General features: G+C 43.1%; 1 protein-coding gene across 5 annotated transcripts in view; it reads left to right on the top strand.

Annotated features, from left to right (window-relative positions):
* ERG (ETS transcription factor ERG) overlaps positions 1-22,848 on the top strand; it is a 254,369-nt gene that overhangs the window by 136,225 nt on the left and 95,296 nt on the right. The window contains exon 1 of one of the 5 annotated variants that reach the window (XM_035028864.1): positions 13,123-13,293. The exons of the other annotated variants lie outside the window; for them this stretch is intronic. Coding sequence (XP_034884755.1) covers positions 13,276-13,293 — 18 coding nt within the window. The 5' untranslated portion in view covers positions 13,123-13,275. Of the gene's footprint in view, positions 1-13,122; positions 13,294-22,848 lie in introns of those variants that run through there. 5 annotated transcript variants of the gene reach the window in all.

The following is a 22,848-nucleotide window of genomic DNA, read 5'->3' as shown; positions in this document are numbered from 1 at the left end:
TAAGATCCTCAAGGTCCATGCACGCTTTTGCAAATGTCAGGATTTCCCTTTTTTTTTTTTTTTTTAATGGCTGAGTAATATTTCACTGTCTGTATGCACCACCTTTTCTTTATCCATTCATCAGTCCCTGGACTCGTACGTGGTTTCTATGTCTTAGCTGTTGTGAACAACACTGCAGTCGACATGGCAGGAAGGTGTAGATATCTTTTCAAGAGAGTGGATTCCATTTCGTTGGGTTAAACGCCCAGAAGTGGGACTGCTGGATCATAAGGTAGTTCGTTGTTTAATTTTTCAAGGAGCTTCCATGTGGTTTTCCGAAGTGGCCGTGTCAATTCACATTTCCATCAGCAGATTCTCCACATCCTCGCCAGCACTTTTATTCTTTCTTTTTGATAATCGGCGTCCTAGCAGGTGTGAGGTGATAGCTCACTGTGGTTTTGATTTGCATTTGCCTGATGATGAGTGTTGTTGAGCACTTTTCCAAGTTTTTTTTTTTTTTTTTTATATCATGTCTGTTGGGATGTCCAATACACACTCTTGTTTGAGCACCAGCTCTCTGTTATGTAATGGTTTTTGGATCAATACATCTCATCCCATAATACACTTTCCAGTTGGCTGACAGGCTGTCATTAATACACAGCCTAAATTATATTGTGAAGCTGGTCAAATTGAATTGCTTTGTTCCAGTGTTTCTCAATTGGCGTGATTTTGACTCCATCCTCATGGACATTTAACAATGTGTGAAGACGGGTTGGGTTGTTATAACTAGGGGTAGGGGAGGGGCTATTGGCAGCTAGTGGGCAGAGGCCAAGGATGCTACCAAACATCCTTCAATGCACTGGACAGCCCCCCCCCCAAAAAAAGCAAAGAATTATCCAACCCAAAATGTGGACAGTGCTGAGGCTGAGAACCCCTGTGGTCTGTTCCAATTAACCTTTTAGTGCTTTCATAGTTTGCTCTTTCATAAATAGACTCTATCTCATCTATTCTGAGGCACATGTTTATTTTAAAAAATTGGGATGTGTCTTACAACTGTTGGATAAGAAAATATTGTGACTAATTTTGTTGGGCAGAATTATTTTTTCTTTCCTTGTGATGCCTTAGATCGTGCATGACATCTACTGTCCACAGTCTCCCATCGATGAAATGTGGTAATACGATTATGTCTTCTCATTTTCCAGCTATATGTCTGCATCAACGTAATTTCAGTGGAAGATGAGGAAGTCCTGTGTCGCATGACGATGTCATTGCTGTATTGATAGCTGTAAAAAAATCAATCAACGTCTAGCCTTGCATCTATACTCATTCCACCTTGTGTCGGCTTTCAGGCAAAAAACAATATTCAGTGTCTGAAACAATTTTGTATTTGATTTTATGTTAAAGAGTTCCTCTTGGATTTAGCAGATTAGACATAGTATCGATAAAATGTTCAAATTTAGTGCAAAATGATTGATTTCTTCACTTGGGGAGTTATGAATCATTTCTGTATCTATTGATTTTTCTCCTTCGCATACATTCGTTACTTTTAAATTCAGGAAGATGGTTGGAAATTAAAACAGTTTCCATGCTAAGGAAGCATTTCGGATGGCTGCATTTCCCTGCGAAACCTCTGTTTTCTTACTTACCAACAGTCTAATAATTCACTTAACTCTGCACTTCCTGGTGCTTGGGAAAAGGTAACAACAGGAACATCGAATTTTCGGCATAAATTCTCTCCTTCTCGATGGTGCTTTGTTAAAGGCGATGAGCACCTAAGCTGGAACAGGCTCAGTTCACAGCTGCACAATTGAGTGGGGACAGCGTTTATTCCTGGCTCCTATCGGAGAAAATCTGTATGTGTTCAGAAGGAAATGGACTTTAATGCGTACTGTCAATTCTTTTTTGCACTTGTAAGTGAGAAAAAAATTAGAAAGTTAAAGGGTGGCAGTTTTGAGTTATTAAGAATGGTCTGGATTAGCCTCAACTTCCATGGGTCAGCACAAGGTGGCCACTGATGCTTCCCATATGCTTTTGGTTTATAGTCACTAACAAAGAAGCACAAGGTATGTATAGCCTCATTGTTAGTGGTTTCCCTGCTCTTTTACAGACAAAGAACCCCCCACTCCAAAGGTACTGCAATACTTCTAACTCCAATTTACAGATTAGGCAAAAACCTCTCAGGTTAGGGGTCATTTCAGGCAGTTGAAAAATGTCTTTGTGAACTTCCCAGTTTTCTGGCTGTTAAAGAAAATAATACAATAAAAAGAGCTCCCCCGTGCAAGAATTCCATAAAACAGAGCGGCATGCGAGACACATTAATGGTTTCCATTCCTGATGAAACGTTCGAAACAGCTTTCAGTAACAGGGAATCCAATATCCCCGATCCGAATGTCTCAGCGTCTGGGAGGTGAGGTCCGGGTGCTCCGGCTTGCTGGGACCAGGAAAGGCACTTCATCCACAAGAATTCCTATGTGAGTTTAAAAGCAAGAGAACTTACCTTCTTTTAAGAAGCCTCATGGATGTTGGGGGAGAAATTCCACCAGGACGGCTGCTTTTGTCAGGCTCTTTTTGGGGGCAGGAGCACCCTGGACTGTGGTTCTGGGAGACGGAGCCCCACTGTGTGTCCCTGAGCGTCTCACCCTGGCCCGTGTGGAGCTCTGGTGCAGCGGGTGGCTGGGCCCACCATGTGGCCTTCCAGATGGCTCTCATTATGGTCAGAACTGACCGATGGGAGCCCCCGTGGCATCCTGGAAGCCTGAGAGACTGCACGGGGGACAGAGCCCCTGGTTTCCAGGAGCTAATGTTTCAAGGAAAATAATAACACCTTCCAAACACTGGGGCTTTTCTTTTTAGTAACTGGGGGTAATGAACCCTCTCCCTCTGCTTCTCATTTACCAACCCCGTTTCTGTAGGAGTCACAGAGGGGAAATTAAAGCTTTCCCACGTCTCCTTGGGAAAGTAACCTAAGGTTGATGGGCAGAGATGCTTCCAGAAAGTGGGTACAGGGTACCAGCAGGAGGAAGGCTGGGGCAGGGACTGAGGAGGGAAGTCACAGTGGGGCGACGGGGGGCCCTACTCTGGGGGGCTCAGGTGACCCCAAGACACATATATCTGTAATGAGCAGAGAGGAAGTGGGGGGAAGAGGGGAGGGAAGAGCTCCTGATGTTCGCCTCTTAGGTTCTTTCTCTTGAGTCCACTGTTGTTGTAATTTTGGCATCTTCCCCCCGCCAACTAATAGGTGCTCTTTGGTGTGTGTTTGGCTGAAGTCCGCTTCTCTTCCTTCCCACATCTTCAGCGCCTGACACAATGCTGAGCATAATGCCAGTAAAGATTGGATGAACGAGCACATAGGAAGAAGATTTGTTGCTGTAACAATGTTACAAAAGTCTTTTTGAATAAGGGACTGTCTCAGGGTGTCCCAGTCACCTTTCGCTGCATAACTAATCACTCCAGAACTTGGTGGCTTAAAATCACAATGATATTTTATTATTTATGTCCGTCATGGTACCAGGGCTTGACTGGGATGAGAGAGGCATTTTTCACTGAGGGTCTCCTAGATGGTTAAAGTCAAGGGGTGGCCGGGGGCTGGAGTCATCTGCAAGTTTGCCCCACTTGCACCCCTGGGGCTGGTGCTGGCTGTTGGTGGGACTCAGGACTGGAATGCCTACAGAGGGCCCCTCCATGTGCCTTGGGCTTTCTCTCTATATTGTGGATGTTGCCAAGAAAATCAGAAGGAAGCTGTTGTCATCTTTAGAGGCAGCCTTGGAAGGCACATAGCTGAACTTACGCTATAGTGACAGGTCTTCTCAGCTTCGAAGAGTGGGGACATGGACCCCACCTTTTGATGGGAACAATGTCAATGTCACCTTACAGATGGGCACATATGATGGGAAATCTTGTTGGGCTATCTGGAAATACAGTCGCCATGGGTGATATGGCAAATGTCTAGAAATGCAATGGATCTGTCATTCTAATTGTTTTCAATAATTGCATGTGGGCCCAACCCAATTGCTGAAATAGCTTAGTTGGAAATAATTTTAGTCAGAGTTACTTTGGAAAATTGCAAGGGCTATGTAGCATAAAAAGGGGAGCTATTATTTAACTTGAAATTCAGATAAATTTATTGTAAATATATCACGATGCAGGCAAAATAGAGGGCATATACGCCTTCATTTGCTTGTTTATTTACTCAGTATTTATTATTATTATTACTGAATATCCTCTCACTGCCCGGTAGAGTTAGTTCAATTATTGAGAAGGAAATCCCGTAACATACAGAGTTGGAAGGTCTCTTAGAGACCATTTGTCTTCTTCGCTTCCCATGGCTTGATCTGGGGGAATTGCTCGAGAAAGTCACCCCTAAGGTTACCCACGTGGCCTGGACACTTGGGGGATGGGGCATGGTGGTGGGACAGCCAGCCAGCTTCTCTGTCTCTCAGCACCTGTCACTCTCTTCATCATCATCTGTCCGCCTCCCTTATTACCATTCCCTACTGCGTGCGTGCACACACTTGTGCGTGTGTGCGTGTGGGGGAGGCACGGCTGGCTCACGAGTACCAGCTTTCATCTTAACTTGGAATGACAGTCTCCCCAGAAACTGGTCAGCAAGCAGTTGAAAACCAGATGCTGGGCACGTTCTGTTGAAGACAGAGGAAGGAAACTGTGGTGTGGCCACACCTGGCCTCCGCCACGCCTTGTCAGCTGGGCCACGGGTGGCCTGGGCCTGTCTCAAGGCCTCTCCCTGCCTCAGGGCCTCTCCCTGCGGGAAGTACGTCATTCATTCATCCTGGTGCAGTCTCAAGTTCAAGTCAGACTTTGGGCCTTTGAGGGTCTCTAGGGGCTGCCCGTTGGCCAGCCCTCTTCTTGGCACTGGTGGGCTGTGTTGTCACGCTTCGTTCGCTCATTCACTCGGCAAATGCTTGCCCGGTGCCCTCACAGTGACAGAGCCCTGGGGGCTCCGGGGGGCGGGTTTGCTGCTCCTAGTCTGTGGGGCACCGAGCAGGGTGCTCAGTGCGTGCTCACTCCCCCCTTGAACAAACCTGCAGAGTCACCAGTTGATCTGCCAATGGAAAGTTGGCACAGATGGAGTCCTTGGCTCCCTGACTCACTGAGCGGATGAGGATGAGGCCGGCCCCCGCGAGCAAGGCGCTACGCCGGACTCCTGCTCTCTGAGGGGTATCACCCAGCTTCCCCTCCAGCACATTTGTGTCAGCCTCCCTCGGTGACCCCCACATTCGCTGGGCACTCCCATTCCTCAGTTTCCACCTAAGCCACTAACTGTGGCCAAGGAGTAGTGTGGATGCCAGCTCTGCTGAGCCTGGAGTTGCTCTGCTCCTCAGCCCGTGCCTTTTATCTAGAGTGGCATCGCGGGGAGGCTGGGCAAGGGGCCCCCCGCTACCGTTTCCCACGCCTCGTCCCCTCCCCTCCGCTCTGTGCCACGCATGCGGAAAGGTGAAGCTTGTTTCCCTTTAAAAATCTCAGACTAATAGATGAAGAAAAAATGCTTTAATTATCCGTCCAGTTATCTGTCCGTAGAGCGCATTGAAAATGAACCTCTGCTCTACTGGCAGTCGCAGAGGAAAATCCGTGGCCAACCAGTTACTGTGGCCTCCTCTGAGGTCGGAGCCTTACCCCCACGCAGCGCCGCCTCCAGACAGCCCCGAACACAAGCAAGCGTCACCCACTGACCTCGTTCTTCTTCGGTATAGGAACCAAAGTAGAAGGGGGGAAAGGAAAACTGCAGACATTTGAAAGCACAAGTGAGGGGCGCCTGGGTGGCTCGGTGGATTAAACGTCCGACACTTGGTTTCCGCTCAGGTCGTGACCTCAGGGTTGTGAGATCGAGCCCCACGTTGGGCTCCATGCTGGGCGTGGAGCTTGCTTGGGAGCCCCGCGTCCAGCTCTGCCCTCAGAGAGGAGTCTGCTCCCTCTCCCCCAGCTTCTCCCCCACCCAAAATAAAATTAAAATAAAATAAAATAAAATAAATAAAATAAAATAAAATAAAATAAAATAAAATATAAAATAAATAAAATAAAATATAAAATAAAATAAATAAAATAAAAATATAAAATAAAATAAAATAAAAATATAAAATAAAATAAAAAAATAAAAGTGAAGACAAAAAGAGGAAAGTTGCAAAATCAGTTAACTTTTTTGCAGACATTTCCAAGGCACTGTGTTTTGCATTAAGTGTTTAGCGTTTAGATGACCTAGAAGTCAGTGTAATCACATTAATAGGATTATTTTCAAGAAGACCCTCTTATTTTAAAGTTTACTTTATTTAATATATATTTTTATATATTTTAACATTGCATGTCATTTTTATAAGTGATGCCTTGTAAACATATCCCCAAAATTATAATGAAAAAAAAATTGAAGGTACTATAAAGTATCTCTCACATATTATGGTATAATCTGCATCCTTCCCACAATTCTCATCTGGAAAGGATCTTGTAACATCTGAGTTTAGGCAAGGTGTAGGAAGACACCAGCATTGATTACACAGAAAACAAGTGCACTCAAAATTGACCTGTTAACTTGATGGGACTTGCATGGGGGAATATATCTAACCCTCTAGAATTATTGGGAAGTAGGATTTTTTTTATGGTTTAGAATTACTGGTAGTGGTGTAGAACAATTCTGTAGTTTCCATGGCTAAATCTCACCCAGAAAAGTGATGCCTTTAGTCGTAGGTGCATATCTGTATAGTTTATCTTTGCTCCTTATCCAGGTATATTTCCTTAGGTTATACTGATGAACAGTATAAATTTTCCGAGAAAGTTTTCCACATTATGAATGTTGGATTTTAATATGAATGGATAAAAATGAGACAACTACGTAGGATAATGATACCAATTCAAAAAGTGTCAAGTGAAGAATTAGTCATACCCATAGTCCCTCTAAGGCCTTTTAAAGGGACACTTAGCACCCTCTAGTGACAACAGTTCAAGCAGTTGAAAGGAAAGTCCCTGCAAGGCTTCTGGTTTCTAGCTAGCAAGTAAACAAACCAGTGAAGTTCTTTGGCCAATAGGTGGTTGCTTCCTAAAATTCGTGAGGCAGGATTATTTTTGTGCCTGTAAGTAAAGGATAAAACAGCATCCACCAGGCAGATCCCAGCTTGTCTTCTGGCCTATCAATTGATAGAGAAAGAACATTTCCATTTGTTCCCCCAATACTGTAGTTTTCCCCAAAATATGGGCTGAGATTTGCGTTGAGATCCAATGAAGACGATGAATTAATCTACATTATAGTTCGAGTCAGTGCGTTTAAACAGACTAAACACATTTCGGCAAGGCTCAGCTGGAAAAGGACTGGCCTGCTTCCATTTGAAGTGCACGCTTTACCCCCAAGAGGGAAAGAGCCTCCTCCACATCACTTTGCAGGGAAAGGACACAGTGCAGAGAGGGTAGGTACAATGCGCGGAGGGTAAATACAGGGGGTAGGCGCAGTGCCCGGAGGATACTGCCTTCAAGTGTAGGCATACGACGCCCTTAAATCTTGCCTGCTTCAGGTTCTTGCAAATGCAAATGAATTGTTTATGACAAACGTTCCGCTCCTTGGCTTCATTTCTGATTCCATTTGTGATATAAATAAATTAGCAAATACGGAAACATAGTAAGTGATATACAAAGAAAGGCCACGTGAATCTGACTCAAAACAGACTTTATAAAAGCAGGGAGAGCAGTTGTCTAGTGCAGACGCTTCTGTGAATTCCCATTATGCGGGCGTGGGGTGGTGGGGGGGGACATTATCATGCAACTTCACTTTCTTTAAAAAGTAGTATGTAGTTTCTTTAAAAAATAATTTATGAAATATCAAGACAAAAATAGAGGCTGATATCCAGTATCTTATAAGTCAGACTGACGCACGTAAAAACCTTAAAAGTCTAACTAGATCAAAATCTAAGTTAATTTAGACAGCTCAAGATAACTTCTCAGGGTGGCCAAGGGGTGATTGCTGAGGACGTACTTGGGACATAGTACTCAAGATCTGAGGGCAGAGGAGCAGGACTGCTAGGTGGGGGATGGCCCCAGGTCAGTTGTGTGTCCCCTCCAGTTTTGGGGCGTGGGTGCTAGACTGCCCTGTGGGTAGACCATGCCTCATGGTGACCAGTGCAATCTGAAGACTGTGACAGCTCTGCTTATCTCTGCCCAGTTATATGGATGAAGACCTTGAGATGCATTTAATGGTTCACACATTGTATATTGACTCATGATCACTGAAGTGGGAAATTTATAAGTTCCTTTAAATTATTGTGCAGAATAATTGTTCCTAGGGTTTTCTTTCTTTCTTTTTTTTCCCTTTCTTTATAGTCCCGAGTAATAAATGGACATATTTAGGGTTCCTAATACTGGTTTTAAGACTCCTGCATTTTTAGAGGCATAGGGAATTAGGTAAGAGCAAAGTTGTCAAAATTTGAGAATATATGCGATGCTTACGAAATTGCGTTCATTGAAATCATTGCTCCATTGGAGCCCATAGAACAGAACTGACGCACACTTCAAAAGTAAGGAAATTGCAACTTGGTGTTGAGAAGTTGAGGATTTAGTATGTGATAACAATTTCCTCGGTTTAGATGAGTTCAAATCAACCAAGATGCTGAAGAATGTATTAACCATTTCAAGAAGGTGTTGAAACAATAGTTATTCAAATTGTAATTGGATTATATCTTAATGTGTTGCTGGAGGGCATCGCAGACTCACACAGACACACACAAAGACACACAGACACACACACAGAGTCTTCCCAATGGAGTGAAACTGTGCTCACCAAGTATGCTTTGAATGGAAAAACGGTCCTTAACCGGCATATAATGAGTGACCTTGGTGGCCAAGAGCGCCTTATGCTGTGTATGTTCTCAGGCAAATCCTTTAATTGGCATAGACGGAAAAGTTCCACTGAGGGATGGAGTTTTCCATTGTGGGGGCAACTCCAGATGCTGGATCCTTATCTATAACCTCAGGCATGTCCCTGGCAAGAATCCTTGGGACATCCTTCTTGCAGGGCTTTCATGAATAATCCAAACATTATACATTCTAAGATTCATGTGTCATGTTAGGGACAATATAGAGCACTTTGTCCTATTGTTTGACCCTTAAAAAGTTTGCATTTCATGGGTTGCTTCCAGGCTCTGCAGTTTTATGTGGGCGGAATTTAAGTAAACAAACACAGACTTTCTGAATGCTAGGACACTCAGTGGCTGGACAGAGCCCTGTCATCCTTGCTAGTTCCTAGAGCTGGCCAGAGTGCCTGGCGTACAAAAGGCACTTTATTAATCCTGACTGGATAGGTTAATGTTGGGGAGATGACTGTGACAAGACACATGACTATCTTCTGGGTTTCGTCACTAAAGTTAATTTAAAAAAAAAGAACTACTCTCTTCTTGCTGTAGACATTTAAAAAGGAACCCTGGGCTTTGGTACGCACACATGGAGCTTGACAAGTGTAGGTGTTGCGAGCTGCGTGTTATACAGATAGTTAGAAAAACACAGCACATTACATGTTACTCCTAGAACTTTTACATTAAAATTCAATTTCTACTTACTGTAAATGTTTGGAAATCTCGATGAACCAAAGGAGGAGGAGGGAAAACAAACAAGAAAAGGAAGAGTCTCTACCATTAGTAACATAGTATATAGCCTCCTAGTGTTTCTGTCTTGCCTTTTTCCTTTTAGCAAACTGGGTCTGTGATATAATTCTCCTTTATCACCGGATTCTTAACTTATCAGGCTTAATATCATAACAATTTCCCCGTATTATTGAGTATTGATCTACGTAATTTTCCTGCAATATTTTCAATGATGATGAGCATCCCAATGTCTGGATGTTTAATACAGGGATCAATCATTCATGAGCAAACCTTCTTTTGTGTCTCCAGTTAAAATTATGGTTCATTATGTCTTTGCTGTGCTCATATACCACTTTTAGAATGATACTGCCTTCATCTAAAGGGTCTCAACTCTTGACCTTCCTCTGTGTATCCCACCCAGAGAAGTTAATAACAGAACAAGGATGGGAATTTGTGGACTCTTTAGAAAATGGGAAGACATGGTTTTAAGACCAAAAATGATAGTGCCCCTTTTATCATGATAGTAAATGTATGGTTGATTTTACATTATATCCTTTTTTTTTTCATTTTCAAGATAGGAATAGACTTATGAAGGGTTTTCGTAAAGTTGTGGGTAATGGGTCCATGATGGGTAAGTAAAAATAGAAATGCAGAACTTAGTCATGGGCTCTGATGTCCACAGACACGGGGAGGCCATACTCGTCCAGCGTGGTGTTTACTGTGTTCCAGGGAGGGTGGAGAAGGACCCGGTCTGTCCTGCAGGCTTATGACAGGATGGCCCCCAGGGGGTGCCTCTCTTCTGTATGGCCCCTGACATGAGTCTGTCTGGTTACCTGAAGGGTGTCTTCCCCCCAGGAGGAACGCTGAGCTTTGGTACGCACACATAGGAACCAGGAGATGAGGGTGAGGGAAGACCAGGCAGCACTTTCTCCCCAGGCTCATCCTGTTTCAGGCTGCTCTTTGGGGAGGCCATAGGAGCACGGCTCACTGGGGTACTGGGGTTAACATTTAAAGTCAGAAGATTGGTCAGAAGGTGCCCAATCCTTAGGCTGCTGAGTGATCTGGTGCTGAGGCCAGCTGGAGGTGTAGGCTTGGGGTAGGTGTGAAGGGAAGGATAAAGTGGTATCTTTATCTTTGGATGATTCCCCCAGGATAATGTTTAGGAAATGGTTGCTGTACTACTATATGCTAATTAATAGATATCCTTATACTGTCAATAGCCAATCAAAGTTAAAAAAATAACTTTGCATTAAATATTCAGAGACTACAAGGCTTGGATTCTATGATGCTATTCCAGAGATCAGGAATTATTGTCTTTGAAGATGCTAAGAATCAGTTGAACATCTTGTCATTAGAAAGGAGGAAGATTTGACTCTCTAAAAATTCGTGGCAGGAATTACAACTCATAAATGATCTAATAAAGATCACTTTCTATATTTGTGTGCATTTTCAAAATTCGACACGATGAAACATGGATAGAATCTTCAGGAAGTAGACCAAATAGTAGCACCTGGTTTTCTGTTCGTAAGTATCCAAGCAAAAAAATTAGTCTCTACTAAAACAATATTTTTATTAATTAAAGAATAAAGGATATATGTGAATATACACATATAGACATTATACATAAATATGAAAGAGAGAGAGAGAGAAAGCAAAGCAAATGATGTAAATTACCAGCAGTTGGGGTAACTGGGTGAAGGCTATTTAGAGTCCTTTGTATTTTTTTGTTTCTGTTTGTTGGAAATTTATTTCTGCCTAAAGAGTTAAGAGGTTTCACTGTTTACAAAGCTGAATTAAGCAATTACCAAGGAATTAAAAGCAGACGCTCTGGGAAGAATGAGGTCTCTGGGGGAAGACAAGGGGCGAGGTGGGTTAGGAACCAGGAGATGAGGGTGAGGGAAGACCAGGCAGCACTTTCTCCCCAGGCTCATCCTGTTTCAGGCTGCTCTTTGGGGAAGCTATAGGAGCACAGCTCACTGGGGTACTGGGGTTAACATTTAAAGTTGATGCTTCTCGGGAGGGCAGAACCGAGGAATCCCGGTGGAGCCGAGAGCGTTTTTCTCAGCGCTCCTGAATCCTTGTGGAAGCCGCCCAGATAAAACAACTCAGTGCTTTGAAATGTTCAGGGAAACAAGATTTTATAATCAGCCTGCCATCTTGTTCATTGTTCAGAGATGAAAAGAGGGGAAATCAACATCCCCTCCAAGTGTAGATGCTGAGAACTTGAAGGTTCTGATTTTGACCCAGAACAGGATTTCTTTTATTTTCTCTTTTCCCTTTGTTGTCGTCCGTTGTTTCTTGGTTTGTCTCTTTCTCCCTCCTCGTCGTCCTTCTATCCTAACACAAGGGGGTGAGTCAGGGGACAATAGGAGATATGGGAACCCGGGCCAGTTTATAGAACTCGGACAGATGCCGGCCTGAAGTCTGAGTGAAATCCGTTCCCCGGCCCGTCCAACCCCTGGACCCGAGTGTTGCTGAATGACTCAGGCTTTGGTCTCTCCTGTTCTGCGGGGTCCCCTGTGGAGACCACACCTCTTCCCCAGTCGGTCCCACTTTCGTGTAGCGAGATTCAAAGCAAAACGTCGTTTCTTCCAGAGAACAAGTAATTTCCTGAAAATGAGCAATTAAAGGCCTGAAATCCTCTAAGGAATGTTCAGGCCTCCATTAGCTGTATTTCCTTTGAGTGGAAAGCAGACGTGGGGCCCTGAACTTGCAGCTGGGATTTTCAAACCCTTAACGAGGTCTTCACGTGGCATCTGTGCAGAGCCAAGCGTTCTCTCAGGGTCTGTGATCTGCAACGTTGACTTTTGTCCGAGCGGGATCGGCTTGCCCACCCTATAAACCGTTTGTAGTATGATTTTAGTTATTTGGGTTTTATTTATTTGTTTATCTATTTACGTATTTATTTTTAGTTCTTTGGATTTTAAATCAATATTTAAACACGAGGATTTGACAGGGTTATTTCTCCCTTTATTTGCCTCGCTTACCTTATTGGTTCTCGAGTCTTGGTGTTTGCAGCTGGTTTCTTGTGGAACAAATAAAAATCACATGTATTTGGAAAGAGAAAATGAAACTCTTCTGGAAAACTCACATTTTAACTGCCGTTAAAAGTCCGCAAGCAAATGTATTATTATTCCATTAACGTGAAATAAGGTCTACCTGCAGAGTTTCCTTTTGGGAGAAAGGGACAGGGAGTGTGTGGGGAGGAGGTGCTCAAGTCCTGAGTCCCAGTCATGGGGCAGGTCCAGGGAGCCGGGGGGACCCCGAAGGCCCGACCCCCAGCTGTAGGGGATCCTCCGCGCCTCGTCCCGAGGTGCCTGTGGCCCGTGTGAAGCCATGCGGAGTCCCACCACATCTGCATCCTGCCCCGGGGCAGGGTGTCACACGGCGGCCCCACACCAAGTCACACCTGCTGTGGCAGTCCTTGTCCCAAGCAATTGATGCCTTTTTTTTTTTTAATTAAAAAAAAAAATCTCCTGGCTGCATATCATCAAGAAAAACAACATTGTTTTCAGGGTCCCTTATCTCTCCACTCCCAAATATCCTGTTTCTTCGGGCTGGGCCGCCAGGACCAATAGAAACCTCTTCCTGCCATTGGCTGACTTCATTTCCCAGACTTAGCACAATCTCATCCGCTCTAAACAACCTCATCAAAACTACTTTCTGGTCAGAGAGAAGCAATAATTATTATTAACATTTATTAACGATCAATAAACTTGATTGCATTATGGCCAGCACTATTAAGGTAAGGAAAGGGTTCCTTTTTGCTTGACAAAATCTTGTGCTTGTTACTCTTTTCTTTGGTTTCCTTTATCAAGGCAGATAAGTCAGGATTGGGCAACACCCCCACTGCCACAATAGAGGACAACAAGATTTCCTCTGCACTGCCTAGTAAATTTCCTTTTTCCTACTCCAACCATCCGCAAGGCTTAAAAACTTCAAACTCAGAAAAAAATTGGGGTTTCTAAATTCACTGTTGAGTGCTGTGGATGACTTTTGCAAAGGCTTTTTGGAGCTCGTCTGAATTTTCGTATTCTTTAACTATCCCTAGCGGTGCGTGGATGTGTGATCTGCTGGAAGGCAATGGACTCGGAGAGGTTGGAGGGCAGGGTCGGAGAAAAAGATGGGCTGGTAAATGTTGATCTTCTGGATGCTCTTGAATGACTCCTTAGCTTCAGGGGTGCCAGCCAGCCCCAGTGGAAACGAAGAGATACCTGGCGAGTGGCGGCTGGTCATGGGACACGAAAATGTTGACTTGGTTTTTGGATCCTTCATGCTGACAGTGGAGTGGTCTCATAACTCAAATGGTGGTAATTCGGTTTATTGGGTGACATAGTTATCTTTAATAAAATACTACTCCTCTGTGCGCTGTGAGTATACGTTCTTGCTCGTCATTGTTGGTTTGTGGGACTAGAAGAGCGGTGGCCGACCACTGCTCTGGGCTCTGGGGTATGTGGTCTGATGTGTTTTTCTTGCAAATGTCGCTAGTGGATAGCATAGAGAAATTAATGGGGAGGTGAATCCATGTGCCTGGGAACCTAAACCTGGCCTAATTCCTGTAAGCGAAGCCAGTCAGATGGTTAGTGCAAGACCGCGGCATGGAGTCTGTGAAGTGTGGGCTGCTGAAATATTTTCAAGGCCTCCCTGCCTTGGTGACATTTGTAGAAATGAGAAAAATCAGCAGCGAACACATAACTGAAAGGAAGAGAAAGAAAGCTCTAGTAGTTGCGTGTCTTTCGTTTTGTTGCATATAGGCAGGAGGCATTTGGTTGTATTTTCATCCAGGGTCTTGGTTAATTTGAAAGCTCATGAATATGGAAGTTTGCCCAGAATTGGGCCAAAGCATTTTCAAAGACCGTCCTTGGTTTGGCATCTGAAATGTCTGTATTAGAGGGTATGATGAATACCCACCATATGAACTGTGTCTTAAAAGCTTTGTTCAGTTTTTACTTCTCAAGGTGTGTTTTATTTTTCATGGAATGTTCAGTAATATATATGAAAAAATCATGTATCAAAGACTAACCTTATAGAGGTTTTTCTTTCTTTGGCTTCAAGGATTGGAATCTCCTGAAATGTAACTATCATGGGAAAGAATTTTAAAATTGGGGGTTTGGTGTGCCCCTCTTTCAACTAGATGAGCAGAAATTATTTGATTTTATCATGCAAAATGCTACCCTTTTTATTCCTATTTTCACTCCTAATTGCATCCATGTTTCATAACAGTTAAATCAAATATTCTTTGTGAATTTTGAATAGCTTGAGTGTAATTGTGTGTTTCCAAAAAAAAAAAAGTATATTGAAGGACACTGAAATAACAGCCTGTCCTTTAGAATGTGGGGTATGTTTTGTGAAACATACAAAATGCGTTATACTGTTTAATTCGAAGCATACATTTCTGGAGATATGAAGGTATTTTGAAGCTTGAATGTTTTGTGATTCCAGAATAAATTTTGGGTCATAGTTAACACTTGTCCAGGATACTATGCTTGCTTTAACATTTGATGGCACTTGTTATATGTATATTATATATATCTCAGGTGAACTTTAAAATGACTTTAAGTAGATTCTTTTTAATCCTCTGTTCAAATAAAATAGCCCCTCTTTATAGGTAACTTCCTTTAAAACATGTTCTGTTGGGCTTCCTGGGTAAGGTAATGAGATGATTTTACAGACTTGTTTACAGAGTAGAAAAAGGCGGCCCGAGTCTGTTGACAGTAGTTTTAATTATGTGAGTGCAAAGCTCAAATTAGCACAAGGAAAATTAAGGCTGTCTGTTGGAATTAGGAAACAGTCTGTCATATAGGCAATTTCTAGTCTCAAACACACTCTGTTCTTTTGTTGTTGTTGTTGTTGTTTCAGTAAATAAATCAATTAGTCGATTAAGCATTAGATACACTTAATTTGGTACTCCCCATTGGAGTGGTCTTTTTTTATTTTTGCATTAATATTTATAAGACCTTGTGAGGCACTATGAAAAGTTAGATGTTTTTATCCCGTCTCTGTGAGTCTCGTCATCATTTTCTCTTGGTGTTTGGAACTGGGAATAGAAAGTTTCCATTGGAAGAAGTAAAGGAATTTTGGGGGCTTATCTGAGAGTGCCCATTTATCTCTAAGTGTCCATGGATTTTAGGATCAGATTATAAGAGTTCTCATAAAAACATGTAAGCATCCAGGGTGATGTCCCCATAGGTAATTCATGGATCAGTTTTGGTATTTCCATCTGCTTTTTGCCATTTCCACCATCTGACAAAACTGAAGGGTGCTTAACACCCCGTTTCCTTCCTTCTGCACGGGAACAGCATGGTGTTGCTTCCAGACTCCAAGGAGCCGGTTGTTAGCCTTGGAACTTTGGTTGTGCTTCGGTTAGGACTTTTAATCCAATCTCCCAGAAACTTCCCTGGCCCTTTCATTACGCCCTGGGTCACTTGGCAAGTCTAATGAAGTCTATGATCCCGTCTCAGGATAAATGCTTTTAAATGCATATAATGTGATACTTAGAATGATAAAGCAAGCAAATTCTGTCCAAGTACAGTTCAACTCTTGGACTCCTCTGATGGCCCATGAACCCCACGTTACAATCCCTGATCCTAGGGTTTCAAGATCCTTAGTCTTTAGAATGGGAATGTGGGGATTTTCCGATATCACGGAGATCTGACATTGAAGGACAAGGAGAGGGCAGTGCCAGTGAAAGCATCTTAGGAAACAGACAGGATGTGGAAAGTTACAAGGCTCCATGAGGGAGCACCCTATTACTGTTTCATTTAGTTGCTTAAAGAAGTTACTTTGATTTAACAGACTGGAGGGTTTGATGATGATTGAAACATGGTGTTAATTTAAAAACATATTGCTTATTTTATATGTTTCATGCTTTGCACATAGCAGGCACTCTGAATATTTGCCATCATGCATGAAGGGCAAGTTAGTAAAAAGCTCAGGTTTATATGAAGAAAGTTCATCTCCCAGGGGTTTGGTGGATATGGTTAATGAGTTGAATGGCTCTAGGCATGAGATTTTTCATCAGCCCATTGGCTTATGTGGAATGCGAATTGTTTCAACCCTCCTTACTTTGGGGGGGAGCTCAGTGACAGTGGAAGGAATGTCAAATACAAATGTCATGTGCTCAGAGCAGGCCCTGATCTTCTGTCCTTGCCTGAAAGTGGAAGTCCAGGCCATTACCTTAAAGTGCTTGCTGCTTGCATTCGTGGGCAGTTCCCCGATACAATTTGGCCCCCCCGGATGCAGCACATGTCTCCCCAGCTCCCTGAGTGTGTGTGCACCTGTCCACTTGGGGCAGACTCAGTGACCGTGGAAAGGAGAACAGGGAACAGTGAAATTTTTGGATTCTTTGCCATTAATCACTCTGACGTAGGATTGTGCTGCACTCAGAGAATGTTCTGAAAGCCTGAATCATTTCTGAATTATCTACATTTTCTTTGAAGTGATTATCTCATTATTATCGTTATTTAGCAAAATAGACCTTTATTAAAAAAATCTCTACACACACATACTTATACTTATTTAGCTTTCTTGAAAAAGCATACCTAAAAATAAAATAAATAAAACAACCATTGCCAGTGCCTTCAGGAAAATATTACTTCTGTGTTTAGAACTTCGGAGTAAGGTTCCCTGTGTAGAAGTGTTGACCCACAGCAGAAAACTCCACTGTGACATCCCAGTAATTTGGCAGATCTACTGATTTAATGGCTGATGCAGAAGAGACTCGCCATGCAGGAGGCCGTGGGAAAGCCAGGACTATGAGTTTCTCTGAAGTCTTAAGATCTTCCGAGAAGAGTGACAGAGACAGTGTCCAGGCCCTTCTAGTGTTTGGTGGAACACTGTGCTCTGGCAGGATCTTCGGGGCTAGGAAACACCTCAGATGGCACAGAACCCACCTCCTCCTTTTGTTCCAACGGGATGGAGGATAGCTGTTTTCTGCCCTGGGGATTCTGTCGCACGGCCCCTGAGACTTAATTTCTTACATCAGGTTGGCCGCTACAGACACACCTGCATTTGGATCCCGGCTAGTCAGGTGACCCTGTGTGACTTCACCTGACCTCAGTTTCCTTACCTGTAAAATGGGATTCTAATGGCTATCCTGTTCTGTGTTGGTATGAGTTGAAGTCTATGGAGCCTCCGTCCCATATGTGCTCCATACACGGCAGATACCACTGGACCATCCCAGTTGATCGAGCCTTTCCTTATCCTGCTTCGGCTTTGAAGCCCAGAGCCACACAGAACTCTGTTCCAGTGCTTTCAAAAAGAACAGGGTCACTTCTCCGTGTCAGTACCGTGGTCTCCCACCGAGGGCAGGCCACACCTGGGCCTGGGAGGCACCAAGCTAGGAGAAGTCAGGAGGAGGAGGAGCTTGTGGGGGTCCTTGGGTTAGTGTGCAGCAGGCCAGGTAGAGCATGCAGGGGGTCACTGAAGGTGTGGCTGGTCAGAGGGTTGGCTTAGCTCTGCTCTGAGGGCAGAGGCTCTTTGCTGTTTTGCTGAAGGAGGGCAGAGGTCTGCAGGGCATCTTGCTCCTGATTTAGGGCACAAATAGGAATATTGGAATATCTCCACTGTTCTGTTTTCTCATTAATTTTGAAAAATACATCTTGCTGTTTTGCACAAACTATAGTAATAAAGCATTCTCACTGTAGAGAAAACGAAAAAAAAAAAAATCGTTATGAAGTCAATATAAATTGCTCCTGATCCCAACCAGCCAGAGAAAATTACTAACATTTGGTGTGTGTTTTCCTACTGTATGTTTCTCTCTGTCCTTTTATCCACCTGACTATCCATCCAGGTTTTCTCAGTTAATGTTGTTTTAGATGGATTTCTCCTTGCCACTAAACATTTTCCATAAGCAGAATTTTTAGGCTTCATTATATCCCATCTAAAATAAGTTGTTATCATTTATATAACCAATATTCTATTACAGCAAATAATATTGCTTTCAATTTTTCGGTATTTACATTGCAATATATTCTCTATCTATTTTTTTGAAATTCACTTTATTACTACTAGTGCTTACAAAAGGAATTGTTGGGCCAATGGGCATACGTATTTTTAAAGTCATATTTTTAACTGGCAATTTAAATATTTGCCAATTAAAAAAAAAATTGCCACTTGACTCTTAAGAAAGATTATACCCGTTCCCGCCTCTAGCCCGGAGGAGGCCAGTTGCATGCCCTCAACACAACTGTGCACATTTTACCCTCTGAATCTTCGCCATTCTGACAGGCAAAACCGGCATCTCACTTTTATTTGTGTTTCCTTACTTATGGTCTTTCATTACTTTTTTTTTTTTTTTTTTTGCTGTGAACCTATTTCAACCGGTGGCCACCGTGACCTCTGGATCTATTTCTTATTCATGCCTTCATTCTGTTTGATCAAACTTATTTCCCACACATTCCCCTTATTGAACTTGGCTGAGGCATGTTTTCTAAAGTTTAAGATCATTCTTCATTCTGTCTGTTCTCTTACGCTTCATTGTCTCTTGTCAGCACATACTCCCAGCTCTGTTTGTGTTTTCGAGTGTGAATACTCTGTGAGTACTTCACGTATACGGACCTGTGCGAGCCTTGGAACTCGTTCTTACTGACAGCCCGCCCACCTCTTTTTTTGTCCTCAACAGCGACTGGCAAAGGATAAGGGGTTCAATGAATATTTGTTAAAATTAAAAAAAATTTTTTGTTAGTTTTTTTAAAAATTAAAATCCTTTGACGTCATAAAGAGAAAATTAAGATGTCAGAGTAATTAATCATTATTGTAGGTTTTAAATGGAAGTTGTATTTCTTTAGAGATATTTCTCCTAGTTAAATAAAAACTACATAGAATTGAATTGGTGTTTAAAAGAGCTTTAGAGAAATGTTTTTAAGAGGTAACTGTTGTATCTTGAATTCCTAATCCAAATTAACATTATCCTCATAACTGCATAAAGAAAGGCCAGGGTCTGTGCTAGGCATTCACATTATCTCCTGTGATATTCATGCCCCCAGATGGTGTTGCTTTTTGTACACACAAGGGTAGAGGATTAGAGAGGCTGAGGAACTTGCTCAGGTAACACGAATCCATTTGTCTTCCCTCAGTTTATCATCCTATGATCTCTTTCTCCTGCTCTTTGCCCTCACCTCAAATATTAAATGGCTGTGTAGAAGACTGATGTATCAAATGACGTAGTGATACATGAACGTGAAGTAACTGAATAATGAAAATTATTATAACTGGCTAATTTTGTTGCTACTCTTGTGTGAAAAACTCCATAGGCAACAATTATTCTACTTTTGGTGACTAATCAAGACAAAATGCCAGAAAATTCGAGACCTAAAACTCCAGCACCCATCAGTATTTGCTTGGTGACACGAATTCTTTCCCATATTTGGCAATATCCAAGGGGCAGTGGTTCCAGGTTCCAAATCAGCTGCTGATTTAAATTTCCTTATCCCAAGTGTCCACTTCCTTGCTCTTGCCTTGGCATCAGCAACAAAAACGCAGCCCTGTTTTCCATCAGGCCTTACAAGTCTTTGAGCGGGGTGCTCGTGGGATTCAACGCTGGGAAGAACGGTAACCTTCTGTTGTGCACAGATAAGTGTTGAGACACATAGAAAAGAAATGCCAAGGCCAAGCAGAATGATTTATTTTTAAAGCCACATCATAATCCAGTCATAACATGGACATCAGGGCTGTTACTTCCCATGCTTTTGTCCAAGACAATGCATGTCAAGTTCTGGAGAACGTAGTCAAGAATGTTTATAACATATCAGGCAAAGAACCCGCGCTCTTGAATTTCACAGAGCCACTTTTAAATCATTCCACCTTGGTGACTGAACAACTCTCTTCCCCTTATAAAATTACAGAGGAGCAGATTGATTTTTTGTTTTTCTTTTTTTTAATGGATGCAGAGTCTGTCCTGAAGAGAAAACTCCCTCTGCTCTCGTATGCACGTTCCCCCCAGGGCTGGTAGCAAGTGCATCATCCCGTCCCCTTTGGGTCCCACTGGGCCTTTTACTGAGTTTTATTTTTCAGACTTAACCGTAGGCATGGGATGCTCACCTTTGAGGAAGAGGAAGCTGTTGAAACAACACTTCAGAATTTGTCAACACAATTAGTTTGTGTCTCAATTTGAGGTAGATTTCCCAAGACATTGCTCCAAGTTAAAAAAGAAAAAAAAAGTGTGTGTGGTTTAATATTGCGAAGCGCTCCTTGGATCTGTGTTGAATGTGTGTATTCCCTGATATTCCCAAGAGCTACAGAAAGCTGAACGTGAAATAGAGCACCTGCAGCCTGTGTTTATCTCGTGCCCGGGGGACACTGATACCCTCCGTGTCTTCACAGCATCCTTAAAATAGCCTCTGTGGGGAAAGGACTGGTCTTATCTTGCTTTCAGGGGAAGGGCGGGGAGGAGGGAAAGGGCTAGCCTGGGAGACAGACAGTGGCCTGAGCTTGATGCTGTGGGAGCTGGCAGGTGAATTCACCTCTCCTGGCCCTTTGCACGTTCTTGGGGAAGATGGAAATGGTCTTCCTGGCCTTGCACCCTTGACAAGTACTTAACCTCACAATATCTGGGTTTTTCCATCTGTGAGAGGGGAATAATGATAGTCCCTACCTCCCAGGATCCTGGTGAGATTAACTGAAAGTTACTGAGTGCATACGAAGTACTTAATAAACGTTAGCTAATTGTACTATTCACTCGAGTCAAATAAATTTTTCTTCTAGGACTAAAATCAGGAAATCCACAAAAGCTTTTTGTTTTTCTCTTTTCATTTTCTGCAACAGTTTGTGAATTGAGGTTGGTTTTATTTTTTTTTCCCCCAAGTAGCCAGTGTTCCTCTAATGTGTTCTTTTTCCTTTATTATGAAGTAAAAACTCTTACAGACAGTGAGTTCTCCGTTACTCACAGCTCTTTATCTGCCCTGGAGGTGACTTGCAGCTGAGTCTATGCGCAGCCGCTTTGGGAGAAGACACTTGGGGCTTTGTCACTCCCTGCTTCTCTCTGTACTTCTCACCTCCAGGCTCCTTCCCTCCTCTTTCTCCCTCTTGGCGATAGCTCACAACCCAGTGGAGGGCTCAAAACCATAAGGGACAACAGTAATGAGGAGGAAGGACCCTTCTGACCCCTGAGAATGCTCACATCACATTTCACATCACGTTGGGTGTCCCGGATTCTCTGCGGCCTCTCTCCTCCCAGGGACCTGGGACAAGGCAGGCTCTTCAGTCTGGGAGAAAGACGTACTGGGAAGACTGGACTCAGTGCCTGGTAAATGTCATCAAAACCCCTAGCCACACATCGGCTTTCGAGTTCTTTTACTTCACCACATGTGAACTCTTAGAATTAGAAGTGCATTTAGAACCACATGTAAAATAAGAATATTGTCCAAGGTCAAATACCCATGACTATGAATTATCTGACTTGGGAATTATCCATCCCACCCGTGTGAGTTCACGCAATAGTCTTGTTGACTTGGCCTTTTGAGCCAGAACCCATGAGCTCTGTTAAGTCTGCGTGAAGCTTTAGAGGAGGAATAAAGTTCACTTTGCTAGAGAAGTGTCCCTGTGAAGAAACCCCTGTTTGTTTCTTGGGCTTTCCCGACAGAGTTACCTTCTGTCCTCCTTAAAAAGCCGTTCCCATTGACTCACTTCTATGGGAAGCACAATCGTACCGCAAACAGTTTTGATAAGAGGCTGCTTATGAAATAAGCACACATATATTTTGGTGAAGCCTTGTTCTTTGGGGATGGAAAACATCTTTTTTTAGATCACATGTTTACTGCTTTGGTAAACAGTAAAATGCTGCTGCAGCAATTGCCTTGAGGATAAAGGGTTTGTAGACAGATACTTCCTGCGCTCGCTTCCTATGCAGATAGCCAGGCCAGCCAGAGGCACATGGCAGCAGGAAGGGCTCCCACTGGAAACTTCCCCGCACATGTGTGGCTCACCATTCGCTATCTCTTCTCCAAGGGGGCTAAACCTGTTGCTACAGATCTTCTGGCAGGATCCTCTATCTCGAAGCTGTGGAAAATCCAGCGTCTCTAAAGTCATGGCTTCAGTCCCTCGTTCCCATCCTTGCTCTTGTCTGCTTGCTGTTGTTGACGGAGATAAGTGTAACCAGACAGTCATGTCCGTGAGTAAGAGGTGTGTCGTGGAGGCACCTCAGTCTCCTGTGAATCACTGTGAATGATGAGTGAGTCTGCCTCGGTAGTTGGTGGAAAATAAGCCTCTTGGACATTCAAGTGCAGGGTTTTTTTTTTTGTTTTTTTTGTTTTTTTCTGGGGTTATTTAGAGTAAAGGTCATTTTAGATTTTGCTTTCTTCAA

Source organism: Mirounga leonina, unplaced genomic scaffold (genome assembly GCF_011800145.1).
Source record: "Mirounga leonina isolate KUSES-001 unplaced genomic scaffold, KU_Mleo_1.0 Mir_205, whole genome shotgun sequence".
NCBI lineage: Eukaryota > Metazoa > Chordata > Mammalia > Carnivora > Phocidae > Mirounga > Mirounga leonina.
Note: the sequence above shows the minus strand (reverse complement) of the source record. Positions and strands in the feature narration are given on the sequence as shown.